Source organism: Patagioenas fasciata, chromosome 13 (assembly GCF_037038585.1).
Source record: "Patagioenas fasciata isolate bPatFas1 chromosome 13, bPatFas1.hap1, whole genome shotgun sequence".
In the NCBI taxonomy this organism is placed as follows: Eukaryota; Metazoa; Chordata; class Aves; order Columbiformes; family Columbidae; genus Patagioenas; species Patagioenas fasciata.
In genome coordinates this window covers 14,261,433-14,276,950 of record NC_092532.1, presented here as the reverse complement: position 1 = coordinate 14,276,950, position 15,518 = coordinate 14,261,433, and the positions used below count along the sequence as shown (strand labels likewise).

Genomic DNA, 15,518 nt, shown 5'->3' with positions numbered 1-15,518 from the left:
GAACGGAACAATTCTTGCAGGGGGAAGTGAGGAAGAGGAAGGAGGTTTGGAAGTCAGACACTACAGGAGCAACAAGGAGCAGGGCACTGCTCTCAAGGCTCGGCATTTACCAGCGTCCCGCATCTCCCATCGCTGCGTGCAAGTTTGAGTTGGAGTAGTTTATCTCCCAAGTGCACTAAGCCACCTCTGGAAGTGCCGCAGGTGTGGGGTGCAGTGCTCGGCTTTCTCCTTTGACTCTGTGCCTGTAGGTTCCGGAGTTACCTGAGGAGAACTCCTGATTTCTCACAACCCCCCAACTGTGGTTGCTGGCGGGGAGCAGCCCCGAAGCGGTTCGGCTGCGGAGCCTCCTCCCAACGGGCAGGGCGGAGGGTCCAGCGCTTCCCGCACCGCCGGGCCCGGCTGGAAGCGCCGCCCCGGCCGTGACTCAGCGCGGGCCGGGGTGGGCGGACGCGGTGCTCGGAGCCGGGGCGGGGGTGGTTCGGGCCCGTTTCCTCCCCCGGCCCGGCCCCGGGGAGGGGCGGCGGGGCGGGCGCTAGGCCGCAGGAGCGGAGGGAGCGCGGCGGGCCTGGCCGGGGCCGCGGCCGGGCGGCAGCGAGAGCTCCGCGATGCCGCTGCTGTTTTTGGAGCGCTTCCCCTGGCCCAGCCTCCGCACCTACACGGCGCTCAGCGCCCTGGCCCTGCTGGGCACCGGCCTCAGCGCCTACCGCGCCCTCAGCCAGGCCCCCGGCGGCGCCCAGCCGGACGGCGGAGCGGCGGGCACCGAGCTGGCCGAGGTCCCGCGCCGCGGCGGCCCGCGGGCCCTGGACGTCGCCTACTACCTGCTCTCCGACAGCCTCTGCGTCTGGGTGAGCACAGCGGGGCGGGCGGCGGCGGGGCCTGCGGGCCTGGCCGGGCGGGTGGCGGATGGGCCCGGTGGAGCGGCGCTGTGGGCCCCGCGGCCTGGCCGGGGGTAGCCGGGGCGGCCTGTGGGAGCACCTCGCCGCGGCTGGCGGCGGGGAGGAAGCGGGCGGGCCACGGAGGGGCTTGTTCCTTATTGCTGTTCCACGGCTGCTCCCAGAATCGAGAGGGGGCTCCCGGGCCGCTGGGTGAGGAGAGACGGGAGCCGCCGGTCCGGCTGCCCCCCCGGTGTCCCCCGCCCTCCCCGGGCCGGGTTAAAGCCCAGCGCCCGGCGAGTTCAGCTGGGTGCTTGTGCTTGTCCCTGATCCTCCGCCTCTCGCCGCGGGTGGGCTTTGGGTGACGCTCTTGGGTGCCTGGTGGGCGCTGCACCTGCCGTCTCACAGCGCTGTGTGCCCCGCTCAGCCAGAAACCGGTGTGAGAACATCAGGGATTCAAGCCCAAGCTTTGCCTTCTTTTTTTGAAGTAACATTTAAAGTCATGTGGGTAAGAGGAAGCATTCTCACCGTTTAAGAAAAACAAAGTTTTCTGTATCTCTTTAAACCAAACCTGGCAGTGGTATATAAATCTTGCCCCACTAATTTCTGTAATTGAAATAAAGGCTCAACGAGGAGATATCAAAAACCTGGCTGAGCTGTTGCTATTGAACTTTTATGTGTCTCTCAGTCAAAGGTGGTGTTGGTTGGACATCTGATTTACAACATGCTTGCCTGACTGAGCCGCTGAGCCTGGTGAAACTTGGTTCCAGGACCTTAAATAAAGAGCCCTGGAAAAGCTGATTGTGTGTCCTTTAGAGAAATGACAGTGTGAGGCAGCTTCGTCACCCCTTCCTCCCCTTTTTAGTGTTCTGCGTAGGTCAAAAGTCAATTGCAGGTGTCTTTGTCAAATGTGAGAAATAGTTTTCCCAGGCCCATATATTCTGCTCCTTGCTGCTTTGCTTTAAAGCGCTTTCCTGAGAAGGATTTAAGCCGTGTTGTTACAGGAGTGTGTGTTACTCAGTATGTTTCAAAACAGCATCTGAATCTTTTTTCTGTGACAACAGATTCACACTGGAGTTTTCTCATCTGCCTTATGTTAAACAAAATGAGCATCTTGGTGATCTGTAACTTTTGTCCCAGTGTTCCTTGGTGCTAAGATTTGCTAATATATAAAACAGTTTATCATGAAGAGGTATGTTTGTTGGATATGCTGGTGTATCAAACTGACCATATTAGTACGTCTAGAAAAAAGTTAAGTGACTTATGAGCTATTGTATGTGTCTTGGAAGAGACCAGACTTAAATTTCACCAAAAAAAAAAAGAGGCAACTGAAACTAGTCTGTGAACAATGGTAGGTTTTGTTAGACGCATTCTTTTGCTTTCTCTCTCTGTTTCTAAATAGGGCAAAAGTATTTGTCGCTGACAGCTTTATTTCTTTGCAGGTACTAGTGAACACCGCCTGCTGTTTTCTGATGTTGGTTGCTAAACTCATCCAGTGCATGGTATTTGGTCCTCTTCGCGTCAGTGAGAGGCAGGTGAGACAGCCACTTGCTGCCTTGGGTATCCGTGGTTCGTTATTTTTGGTGTACGACTGGTGTGGTGTTCTGTGTGGAATTACTTGAAAGTACACGAGAAAAATGAATTTTAGAACAACTGAAGTCTTACCATTATACTTCTTGCCTTTGAAAATGCTGTCCAGTAAAAGCATACAGAAAAGAATCTGCCCAGGAAACCCTTCATGGTTAGATAGGATATCCACAACCACAAGCTTGCAGTTGGTTTCTGAACAGAACATTTGCTTCTCCTTGTTGCTGTTGTATTTTATAAACTTATAGTCAACTTGAAAATCCTGCTTCCTTAATGAACTTTTTCAGATTTCTTACAAGTGTACCCTCATTTCAGAATATTTATAAAGTGTTCTTCTCTACTCAGTTTGCGTTTAGCAGCATTTCTCCATTGTGTTTCATAGTTAGTTATCAACACTGGCAGGCTGAGCTCCCTCTTGTACCTTGTTTTGTGCTTTGACTGCTGGAGAAGTGTTTTCCATCCTCAGATAGGTGCAAATGGTTTATCTGCCCTCAGGTTTACAGGGGAGTAGGCAGGTGTGTGCCCAGAGAAAGGAGGTGAGCGGGCTGAAAAGCTGTTTAGTCCTGCTCTTGAGCTCAGTGAGACTGTTTAAAAGTTTAGTGAGGGAACTATTGAAGTCCAGGCTTTTTAAAAACAGTATCATGCAGAAGATAAAAGCAACAGCAGTTTGTATAGTATCTGTATATTTAAAAAAAAAAAGAAAGGCAAATGTATAAGTTGCTCTGTGTGAGCTCAGTGGCAGTGGTATAAGTATGTTCATTTTTTTTTTTTAAGTGTGTAAATGCAGTTCTTTAGGAAAAATCAGGCCATGAGGATTTTTGACATGCAGAACTGAGGCATGTAAAGCTTCATGAATAGCCATGGACCTCTCAAAGCCTATTGTGTTTGTGATTCATACCCCACAGAGCCTCCGAGTGGAGTGTATTAAAAACAAGGCACTCTCAAAACTGAATTGGGCCAGATTTTCTTTCCAGTCTGCGTTGACTGTAAGGATGTGGAATTTTAACCCGTGGTAATTTCCAGGGTGTTCTCTACCCTCTTAAAGACTGAAGTGAAAAGCAGTAACAATGTGAATCCATTTGCATTTGCTTCAGTTCTCATGTAAAGGAAAGCTGGTTATTAATATTGGCGAGCCAAAAATGGCCACATCACAAAGGAATTTGGGGCCTGTCTTAACTAAACTCCTGGTGATTTCATCGTGTTCTTCAACAAAATACTTTATTTCATTGATTTTTTTAATCCCCAACAAGCTGGTTTACTATCTGCTGCTTGAGACCATCCTATTGTTTCTTTTATACTGTGTGTCCGTGGGATTTTTTATTTTATTGCTCATCAGTCTCCTTCTCCACTGTAAGCATTGCGCTTTTTAAGAGCAGGCTTCGTCATCTTTTCTTAATCATCTGTACTTTGTGACAGGTTTTTGGAAGCAAGGTGCTAGGCTGTTTGGGCATCTTGTGTGACTAATGGTAGCAGTTCTTCTAGCAAAGAGGACTTTACGTTTGCAGCCCATGTGTTGCTTGGGTGTGGAAAATCAAACTGAGATCAGTTATGCTGCAGTTGGTACGAAAGACTGGGTAGATACTAATATTTCTAATATATTTTTAATTCAGTAAGAGTAACAAATACTATTCAAGATGTGCATGCAGCAGGCTTTTACTCATGTATTGTCACATTTCTACCTCCATCTTTTTTTTCTTTTTCCCTCGTTCTCTTCCTTGCATGTGGATTTTCAGTGCTTTCACTACAGTAACCAAATGTTTTGCTTTACAGCATCTCAAGGATAAATTCTGGAATTTCATTTTCTACAAGTTCATCTTCATCTTTGGTGTGCTGAATGTTCAGACAGTGGAAGAAGTTGTGATGTGGTGCCTCTGGTTCTCTGGACTTGTATTTCTTCATCTTATGGTTCAACTCTGCAAGGATCGATTTGAATATGTAAGTTTTGATTAAGGGCTGCCTTTTGAGACATGCAAATTCTGTGTCTGGTTCGGACACTGGCTCTTGGTTGGTTCGGAACAGATCAGTTTGACCTTTTCCCCACCTGGCAGTGCTGAACACGCTTGCTTCAAAGTGCAATGTCAATCTTACTTCTTCAGTTTTCCCATCAGACAAATGGAGCTGAAGTTACTTATTTTCTCTGATAAGTTGTTCCTTGTATGTGCCCTGTAATTAGTGTTATATAACTGTGGGAGATGTTTTCCTGGCTACCCTTAGTGAAAAAATCTTGACAAGAGAACATCCTTGGGATTGGCGGCCTTTGGGTTTCACCTGTCAAGTCTGTGCAGGTTTCAAGATTATTTACATCTACCAAATATTGATTGCTGCTGTCTTTGCAACGTACAGTGCAACTTTCTCCATAAGCTACATACCGGTTTCTGTTATTACCAAGAATAAATTTAGTAGAGATGCAGAAATTGAAGGCTAGGCAAGGAAGAAGGAACTGGAATCTGAACAGTAAAACTTGTCCTTTAAACATGTGGAATGGACATGCGTTTTCCTCAGCTCCTCTGTCCTGGAATGGAAGTTTGAACTGAGTTGAATCTGTGAATTTCTTTTTGGTAGTTCTGTGATTTGCGATTTTTAAAAAAATTTATTTTAAAATTTTTATTAATAACCAGTGAGGCCTGCTAATTCACAAGTAGCTAAGAACTCAACTTGAAACTAGATTGGTTGGGCTTTGGAAAATTGAGACAGAAGCGAACAAGGCAGTCATCTGCTATTTTTAGTGTTGTTCAGAAAGCTGTTAAAGAACAAAGCTCATGTGGGAAGAAATTGTTATTATATTCCTTCCATGTTCAAAGCATATATCGTAATTCCTTACTTGGACAAATGGTTCTTGTGTGATCTGCCTTGCAAACTCAGGGGTATGTGGAACTGAACCAGGTATAAACAAGGAAGAAAGAACTGTTGTATAAACAAAGCATTTGACTCAACTTTATCAGTCAGAGCAGCGTGAAGCTTTGGGGAACTCCTTCTTTCCTTGGCCTGTTCTTCCCCTTCCTGCCCTGAAAATAAGGGGACGGACCATCTAAATATTTTGTCTCTTGGATTGTCTTTTATTTGGACAGCCTAGGTGTAGCCAACTGTTAAGGTAGTTTAGAAAATTAGTATTCTATACATACTATTGAATGAGACAGCTATTTTCAGTAGACTCTGTCCGGCCTTCTTTAGCTGCAAGTTAAATTTTTGGGAGAGATGTCTCTTTCTTCCAGAAGAAAATGACATTGGAAGAACTAGAGGCTGGAAGATAAAGCTGGATGAATTCAGGTCAGCTGTAAGGTGAAAAACTGGCAGAACAATTATGCTTATTGCTCAAAGACTGTATGTTAAGGTTAGGTGTCTTTCTAAAACGCATGTTCATCCTGAGCAGGCGCCATGGATTTGATGCAGAAACTACCATGTGAGAAGATGTCTATGACTTTTATGCAGAGGTGATCTAAACATTAGACCAAATAATCCTAATGATCCCTCTGGCTTTAAAATCCTGGTGAATGTAAATGACAACGAGATGAACAAGACTTTGAGATGTTGCGTGGTTTTAGCTTTATTCTGTATCATTTGTTACTACATTGTGTGATTTGGGTCGTGAAATTGGTTTTATTCTAGAAAGCAAAAAATTTTCCTGAAAAAGAACCTGTTTGGTGAGGTGACTATGGAAGGCAGGGTGGATGAAGGACTCCTTTAAACCTGTTATGCATTTAAAGTGTTTTCTGTTGCAGCTTTCCTTTTCTCCTACCACACCCATGAGCAGCCACATCAGAGTCCTGACCCTGCTCATAGCCATGCTCCTGTCCTGTTGTGGATTAGCCGTCATCTGTGGGATTATTGGCTACACCCATGGCATGCACACACTGGCTTTCATGGCAGCAGAGGTGAGACTTCCTTCATGCATGCGGTGGTTTCAGCTTTGCTTTTTGTCCTTCACGTGGGGGTAACATGGCACACGGTGGGTTTTCTTTTAGCTTCCCACAATGAAGTAACTCCAGAGAAGCAAACAAGTCCTCCTCTGTTTTAGAGTAGCCAGATCTGCGTGCTTTCTCTCTTTAGAGTTTAAGCTGTCAAGGAAAAAAAAAAAATCTTTGTCTGAGAAAGAGAATGAGAGGATAAATCCGTAAGATGACACTGACATCACATGGCAGCCTATGAAAAAATAATGCTTGTGCTTCGTGAGCTTTGCAGGAAGGGTTAGTTGAAATGGCCACTAGAGAGACAGAGGGAGCGTATATGAAAGTGTAGTGTGCACCTCAGCCTGTTTCTTTGAGGTTGTCTTTTCTATTTCATTCATTCGAAACAGGAATGAGACTAACATCCTTTCCTTAAGGCCTGCTCGTGGGATTTGCTTGTTTGTTCAAAGAGATGCATTCTCAGCTGAGATGAGCAACTCGTGTTTGTGCTCTTCTGAACCCTTTGCAGTGTGGAGTAAACATCAGTGTATTTGTGGAGTGAATGTCAGTATATTTTTGATGTTACGGTGGTGGTGTGGTTTAGCCCCAGCTGGAAACTAAGTACCACACAGCCACTTACTCATTTCTCTGCATCCTACCAGAATCGGAAAAAAAAAGGTAAAACTCTTGGGTTGGAATAAAAACAGTTCAACAGGACAGCAAAGGGAGAGGTAAACAACAACAATAAGAGAATATACAGGTGAGGAATACACAGTGCAGTCACTCACCACCCACTGATGCCTAGCCCACTCCCAGGCAGTGATCCCCTTTCCCTGACCAGCTCCCCCAGTTTTATACTGAGCGTGATGTCATTTGGTGTGGAATATCCCTTTCGCTAGTTTGGGTCAACTGTCCCACCTTCCTGTGGAGATGATCCCAGCCAAACCCAGGACAGGTGGGTGGTTGCGCTCTGCCTGAGGAAGCTCTTAGTTCAGATTACAAGTAGCATATATGGTTTATTTTTCTTCTCCTATCTTGAATTCATACTTGGAGTTACTGAGGAGGAAAGAAAACAGTCAGCTGATAGAGAATATGATGCTGGTCACACCACAGTTCAGTTATTTGTCAGTTCACTTTCCCCTAAATACGAGAATAAGCGAGACCAGATTTGTAATTACACCGTGGAAGGATGTTGAAGATTTGTCAGTGTCTCTCATAGGTGGGGTCTTGGTGGTGGTGTGTCTCTTATCTTGGCTTGGCAGATGGATTTATCAGCCTTGTACCAGTGTGGTGTAGGTTTATCAGGGAGTGTTAAGGTGCCGAAGTGTTCTGTTGTTAGCACCACACCACGTATGCGTTTGGGGTTGCAGGATGGGACTCGGCTGTTTCAGTGAGAGCTGTTCTGTCTCCGTATTAACAAAGGATGGCTCAGCCAGCAACCGTGTGTGCTCCTTGGCCACAGCACCAGCTGGGGCAACTGCCGGCCAGCAGAAGAGCTCGGTGGGGAGCGTCTAGGAAAGGGTCTCCTACCCTCGCTTGCAGCAGCCGGCGTTTGAGGACGTTCCTGGGCTGAGGGTTGCACAAGCCTGTTGGGTTTGGTATCTTCACATGGACTCTGGAAAGTTGACTGATTGTTTATTGAACTCATTTATACTTTGGCCTCTGCAATATCTAAAGGCAACAAATTCCACATTTAACTTGGCTTTGTGGACACAAACTTGTTCTGAATCATCTGTCCGATAATGTCCCTGACTATCGTCTAATAAATTTAAGTGAAAAACTGCAAAGACTCATTCCCTGTTTACTCTTCACACCATTTGTGATTTTATAGACCTTCCTCTTGTTCCCCTTCTGACTTTTCTTCCAAGCAAAAGAATCGTAGTTTGTTTAATCTTCCCTCACATGAGATGGTCTAATATCTCACCCTTTCCTGAAGCTTTTAAATATGCTCTACATGGGTTGGGTGACCATAAGTAGTTTCCTTGATTTTAATGCCTGGCACTAGTGTAAGTGGAATAAAACACTGAGGTTTCTTTCTCTACAGTTACTAGCAGTGACACCTCGTGGCAGTCCCCAAGCTCAGCAAAAAGTGTTAAATCTTGGAGACTAGAACGTTTTCCTGGTGATGGCTTGTGTGATGCTGTTCGAGAGGGACCCTGCCAAATGTATTCCATTAGTGTGTATTTAATTACATTAAGTTACATTAAGCTATTCATCTTTCTCCTGACTCTGCAAACTGATTTTGCTTGGTGCCTCAGGGTTTTCAAGAAAGCAATACAGATGGTTCTATTGGGTTCTAGTTGGGCTTCCCCTTCTGTGTTGTCTGCATTTTCTATCTTGCAAAGGATGGATGTGAAATGTGAAATTGCCCAGAGTTGAATAAGGACAGTCTGTGTTTTTAAGTGAGCATTAAGACTTTTTGCCTTCATATATGATATTTGAGAATCACAGTGTAGCAAGTAATGTCCAGTCTATCTTTGCACCTTTTTTATTGTATGGAGGATTACTCCATTCCTATAGCAGCTGTCCTCTGATCCTGTTTCATACATCTCAGCTAAGGCCATATAATGATACTGATATTCAAATCTTAGAATCGTACCTTACAGGTAACAGTATATTTTCCTGTGTAGCTTCTCATGCTGCATCAATTATCTCAGGGTTTAAGTGCTTCCCAGTTGTGTGCTCATCTGTGTGACCAGTATCTGCCAGTACCGCGCAGTCCCTGGGCAGTAAGTGTGTGTATAGTGGAGCAGAGCAAGAGCTTTAGAGGTGCTGGCACTGAAAATGTCTTGCTGTCCATTTAGAACCTCAGATTATGGAGATGTGTAACTTGTAATGCAATGTTTTACTTTGTGCAAAGTGCTTATTTTGTCAGAACGCTGAAATGCATTTCTTGAAACAGTGGAGGAACCAGAGACAAGCGCCTTGACCAAATCTGCACTAGCTCGTCCTTTTAATCTTGATGCTCTTGCTGCCTCAGCACTAGCCAGGATAAATTATGTCTTGTCAACTTTTAACTTCTCAAAAGTCACGAAGATTAGACTCTTCAGATTTCTGCCTGACAGATGTCTTCCTTATTGGAGACTTTCTGCCATGTGTACTGGTTTAGGCACGGATTTGTGCTCAATGGCACATTCATCCAGCAGCTCAGGTCATCATTCTGTTTCACTACTTACATGGTTAGAATTTGGATGTTTTTACTTTTCCTCTGTGGTCTGCCCAGAGTTTCTCTGTAGCCAAAAACCTCAAGTGAACAAGATGTAGGATCTTTCTGGTACCCACATGCAGCGTAACAGGAGCCAGAAGAGCATCTCATTAGCGTGCTCTGCAGGAGCACGTGGTGTGCTAATTTAACTTTTTTATGAAAGATATTTGTGATGGCAACAGAATGCCATGCTAGATGACTTGCTGTTATCTTCCTGACTTCTTTTGTGTTATTTGAATGATGTGTACATCTTATCCTGAATCCCTTATGTGGATAAAAGATTGCACTGGTATTCAAATAGTCACAGCAGTACTTACTTTAAAGCCAAGTAGTAAACAGTTGGCAGATATGCTGGATATTGATAAGGGTTAAATGTGCACAGAAGCATTTTAAGAATGCTTTTTACAGATAGAAAAATTAATTCAAACCGACTGTTTCGTTGCTATATTGGGAAGTTAGTGGTTTTGATACTGCTTCTGTGCTGTTTTTAATACTGGAAACAGTTCTTTGTGGTCGTTTGTCTTTACACTTCTGATCTACTTACACTTTCTGATATACTCAATTTTTTTATTTGTGCTTAGCCTAAAGAAGTAAGTATGATTAGAGAGAAGGGTTACTGTTGTAGCATTCACATCTTGGCAAAAGGGATAAATTATTTGGAAGTGCTTCCGTGGTTCTTCCTCAAATTCCTGCTTCTGTTCAGTTCTTCAGATTTTTCTTGAGCACTGACATGGGGATAGGTAGTTTGTGGTCTCTACGCTCACTGAGTGATAAGAATCAAAAAAGATATGTCCTATGTAGTGGGGCAAAAAGTGAGACTTAACGTTGGTGCTAGTGGCTGCTCCAAGACCATTGTGTGTTTGAGAGTCATGTTTTCCATGTTTATTTGTAAGCTTCATCTTTGTCACAGGTATTTTGGGCACATGGTCATCTATAGTGACTGTTGCTTCACAGGACCTTGCTAAGCTGCACTAAATGCATTTTGTATTTTAGCCCTTCAGCTCCAGCCTTGACATCACCATCCCTGCCAGGATGTCATTCATGTATCTTTATTTTTCTTTCCTCAGTCTCTTCTTGTGACAGTCAGAACTGCTCATGTGATTTTACGGTGAGTAGTTTATGTTTTGCAGGATGGTTGATCAGGAAGGTAGTGCATATAGCATTTGTTGATTTCAGAGGCGTACGTAGTTACCTTGTTGAATTGCAAGTACACGTTTGGAGATGGACAAAGCTGGTTAACCTTAGCCTGTACTATTTTTAAGCATGAATTCTGCAGTTCTTTTAGTGGGTAGCTTTAGTGGGTGCTGATGGCTCGAGGCAGAGATTAAAATGCATCGGTGCTGCTGTATGAGGGTTGATATATACTACTTAATGTCATCCTATTGGGTTTCTTTTCACATCTTAATCTCTAGAGCTTTTGCTTTGAAAAAGCAGCACGTGTGTGTGTCTGTAATGCACACATGTATGCATATGTAGGACATGACATGTAGCACAGAACCTCTTTGTCTGGGTCACTATTGGCATTTCAGGTCTGTCACCAAACTAACGCCTCACCTCAGAAACACCTCACACCCTGAAAAATGCGGGTCTGTAGTTACTATAATCCCAAGATTGACTTCTGGTACTCACAGGAGTTTTAAGCAAATGCTGCATCTGCTCTGACAGCTGGTGGTATCTGTGATGCCAGTGTGGGCTAAGCATTGATTGCTTTTTGCCCTTTTAAAATGATGCTGTTTGAAACCAGGAACATTTTAAAAAGTCTCCCAGGAAAGCAGAGTGTGGGCCCTGGGCTTAGGAAGGGCAAATAATCCATATCCAGAAGTTGTTTAAAAAAATGGATGTTTGAATGTTAGAGGTGCTATTTAACAAAAGAAGATGGAATAATGTTAATTTCCGTGCTCTTGCAGATATGTAATTCATCTGTGGGATCTCAACCATGAAGGAACGTGGGAGGGCAAAGGCACTTATGTTTACTACACAGATTTCATCATGGAGCTAACCTTGCTTTCACTGGACTTGATGCATCATATTCATATGCTGGTATGAAATACTGGACATAATGTTAAGCAAATAGATGGGCCTTAAAATAAAGGGTGCTGGGTATACATATTTTAAATATTTTTTTGCTTTGCTTATTTTAAGAACCAAGTATTACAGAGAAGTTATTTAAGTGAAGATGTAGCGTGGTGGATTCTGGGATTCTTTCCTCCTGTGTAATTGGAGTCCTCACAAATAACTTTATTATGGACTATTAACTACTGTATAATTATCTGTTTACTAGGTATTTAATTGGCTTTGTTATAGAGGAGTATCAAACTGAATTATTTCATTGGCAGCAGGGGACATGAAGCTGAACAGGACCAAATGCAGTTTCTCTTTATTACAAAAGCTGTGCTGCTCATGTTATATCTGAAGATGTAACAACCAGTAATACTTACGGACATGTGTGGTTAGTCGGAGTGGTCTCCACAAAAGAAACATTTTTCAGTGCTGGTTTCTTGATTTCTTTTTCTATTAAGACCTGATGCAGTTTCTTGTAGCAGCCTCTTGTTTCCCATGGCATTTGTTTCTAATCACCATTCTGTTGTTTGGTTTTTGGTTTGTTTTTTTTTTTTTTTTCCCAAAGCTGTTTGGCAATATCTGGTTGTCAATGGCGAGCCTGGTGATTTTCATGCAGCTGCGCTACCTGTTTCACGAGGTTCAAAGAAGAATTCGGCGGCACAAGAACTACCTGCGCGTGGTTGGGAACATGGAAGCTCGGTGAGCCCCTTACTTGCTCTGGGATCTTGATGTAGATCTTGACGGGAGGATCTTGATAAAGAAATTGGGATTCTTTGATGTTCCTTTGATACACAATAGCATGGTGTAAGCTGGAGAAATGCAATCTTGCAAATCTGGCTCTTAAGTCTTTACACTTAGCGTATGCTTTTACACATTACTGGTTGCTGTGAAAACCCTTTCTGATTGTAGCAGATGTGTAAGGATAATAATAGTATTACTGGTAACGTATTACTGGCAACAAGTGAACTCCCCTGTCCCGTATTGCTTCTTCTGTATTCTGTTGTAGACTCCCCTGGTGGGGTGACAAGCTCTGCAGAGCTCTACCTGTTTCACTTGTCAGATATTGACTTTGGCTGTGATAGAAATAAATGCTTGTAATTTCATTAGGCCATACCATTGAGTTACTGCCTGAAATGAGCGTATTAATTAAAATTAATTAAAACCTGCTCATCTTCATGTATTCATGAAACCTGAAGCCAACTCCAAACAGAGCTGAGAGTGCCTTGGGATTACTTTAGTCCATCCCGCTGTGGTGAGGCAGTACAGAGAAATCAAGAGGCCTGCTAGAACCTAGTGTTGTGCCAGGTACACCTCTGATCCAATGTTCTGATAACTCAGCTATATCCTTAACAATTTTAAGAGAAAAAGGGAGTTTATCCATACATTGCTGTACCATTTTCATTGTGGACTTCAGTGGGTCTGGCTAGCTCTGCTGGCCACTGTAGTCCAGATGGAGAAGACTGGTTTTTCTAGAAATTCACAAAGTTTTCTTTGTGAAAAGTCATTTAATACCAGGTTAAGATCTGCATAATAAAGTTCATCCACAACACATTGTTTCTTTTCAGTAAGATGCAGCTGCTCAACCCCTTTAAGCTGCTCACAAAGCTGTTTCAGTTGCAAGTGTCTCAGTCTGAGCAACTTAATGTGTTTTTGTCATTCTGACTGTTCTGGAAGAACCACATTCTAGCTTCCTCAAGAGGCTGGCAATGGCAGCGTGCTCCCTGCCTTTGAGTAGTTGTTTTACAGGTATATTTCACACCAGCAGAGCTGTGAAATGTTATTATACCACTCAGCTCTATATTGTCTGTGTTTGGCTACTATGTAGTAGCTGCTTGCAGGCATTGTAGTTTAAAAAAAAAAAAAAAAGAAAAAAAGAAAAATCAAAGGCAAATGGGGGTGGGCGCTATCTGAGGCCAGAAATAGTCAGACCATAAATGCTTATGATCCCACTAAGACATCTTAATGGGTACGGCTGTTAAAGCTCATTTTAAAAAATAACATATGCCAAATCCATACAGGTTATATTAATAATTTGAGGTTCTCAACCTAATGATCGTACTTCTTGAAAGATACTAAGTCAAAGCTTTTTGAACCTACAATGGATGCAGAGCTGTGTAAAACCAAAAAACAAACCAAAAAACAGAACAAAAAACAAAACAAAAAAAAGTGTCTGTAAGAAGTCATGGGAGGGATGTGTGTTTGTGTCTTTGTAGTGTGAGTTTGAGTTATGGAAGAAACAGCAAACCTGCTGGCACATATCTCCCAAGGAAAAGTTAATGTGGAGGAAAAGGTTTTCTCAGTGCGGGGTTATCTAGCCAGGAGGCCACGCTGAGCTGGTGTAATCATTATTCCTGTGTCTTCCTTTTTCTTCTTTGTAGGTTTGCAGTTGCAACACCAGAGGAGCTGGCAGTCAATAACGATGACTGTGCCATTTGCTGGGACTCCATGCAATCCGCACGGAAACTCCCTTGCGGCCACCTCTTCCACAAGTACGTTCCTGGGGCTGGATGGGGACACCTGGCTGTGGCAAGGAGGGGATATATGGGCATGTCTGGGAGTTACAGCAGGATAACAAGTACCAAACCGTCAGCAAAGCTGTGATTGCTTACTGCTTGGGTCATCTGGGTCTACCTGGAATAAAAAAATCATGTTCACTTCAGTCATTTTCATGTTTGAGTTGTTTCACCCGGTGCATTTCTTTTTCCACCCAAACTAAGAATATGTATCTTGTCAACTAATGGGTAGAAAGCGTTGTGTTATGGTATCTCAGTTGTCAGTCTGTGTCCTGCTTTGCTGTGTAACTGTTTGGTAAGACACATGCTTTTCCCACTTTGGTTATCCTATCCATTACCTCTTCCATGAGGGGGTGTTAGGTGAGGAAGAAAAATTGGAGTTAGATCCTTAAGTCCCTTTCAGATATCAGCTTAAAAGAGAAAACGGAATATTTTTGTATGGCGTATACTTGCATGGTGATGAGTCCTCCAGGACAGTTGTGGAGACCAGGTCTGATTGCACGATTTCATAGGGGGATGAGTCCATTTGACCTGTAAAAGCGGTTAACCAAATCAGCTGAAGATGTCCCTAAGCAGCTGGTAGTTGGAACTTGGAGGCTCTTGGCCAAAGGGTCTCTCTATATGCTGTTTCTTACACTCACTCAGTAGTGAAGAGCGGCAGATGCTTGTGGAGACAATGTGCTGAGCTAGATGCACCTTTTCTTGGATCATTTTTAGCACTGCTTAAAAATGAAAGAAGATACGGGATCAGGAGCTTGTGAAGTACCATGTGATTTACATGCATGGTCAGTTAAATTGTCCCTGTGGTGTCATAGGAGCAAGTTATTTTCTGCAAATAGCTTTTTGCTTTTTCTGGTAACTGTCAAACCAGAAGTTATAATCTGTGTGCTAATTTGTTGTCATTTGTGACAAACCTTGCCATAAATATTTATCCGTGTTCCAAGGAGCCTCTAATGAGATAATGTGCCCCTGTAGCAGAAACTCCTCTTCCAATGCTTCTGAATCATATGAATATTTAATCACCTACTGAGCACTTGAGAAGCCCAGGGTCTTCTCTTCAGAAAGTTGTTTTCTCTGTATCTAAAAGGATCTTTTTGTATTTTTTTCTGAAGCTGAGTTACACTTACCTCCTTGGTGCATTTAGGGAGGGACCATGTTAAAGTGGATGACTTAAGCTTGCATATAAAAACGGATTGTAATTAATAACATTATTTACAACCTCAGAGTGGTTTTTCTCCTCATAAAAGCCTGGTGATTTTGCCAATAGGCTAAACATTGTGTCCATTCTCAATTACAGGGGAATTTTTTCATAGCCATTTATTTGGAGTAGAAGAGATGGCAGCAGGGAAAATTCACATTGCAGAGATCATCTCTGTGCCTGAATATTAGGAAGTTT

General features: G+C 43.4%; 1 protein-coding gene across 1 annotated transcript in view; it reads left to right on the top strand.

Moving 5' to 3' along the window:
• Nucleotides 1-523: 523 nt before the first annotated feature.
• The window catches only part of AMFR (autocrine motility factor receptor), a 29,624-nt gene continuing 14,629 nt past the window's right edge, over nt 524-15,518 (top strand). Inside the window, exons 1-8 of the mRNA XM_065848310.2 lie at nt 524-845; nt 2,315-2,407; nt 4,230-4,394; nt 6,179-6,331; nt 10,616-10,656; nt 11,456-11,588; nt 12,175-12,308; nt 13,988-14,098. Of these exons, the coding sequence (XP_065704382.1) occupies nt 606-845; nt 2,315-2,407; nt 4,230-4,394; nt 6,179-6,331; nt 10,616-10,656; nt 11,456-11,588; nt 12,175-12,308; nt 13,988-14,098 (1,070 nt within the window). The 5' untranslated portion in view covers nt 524-605. The remainder of the gene's footprint in view (nt 846-2,314; nt 2,408-4,229; nt 4,395-6,178; nt 6,332-10,615; nt 10,657-11,455; nt 11,589-12,174; nt 12,309-13,987; nt 14,099-15,518) is intronic.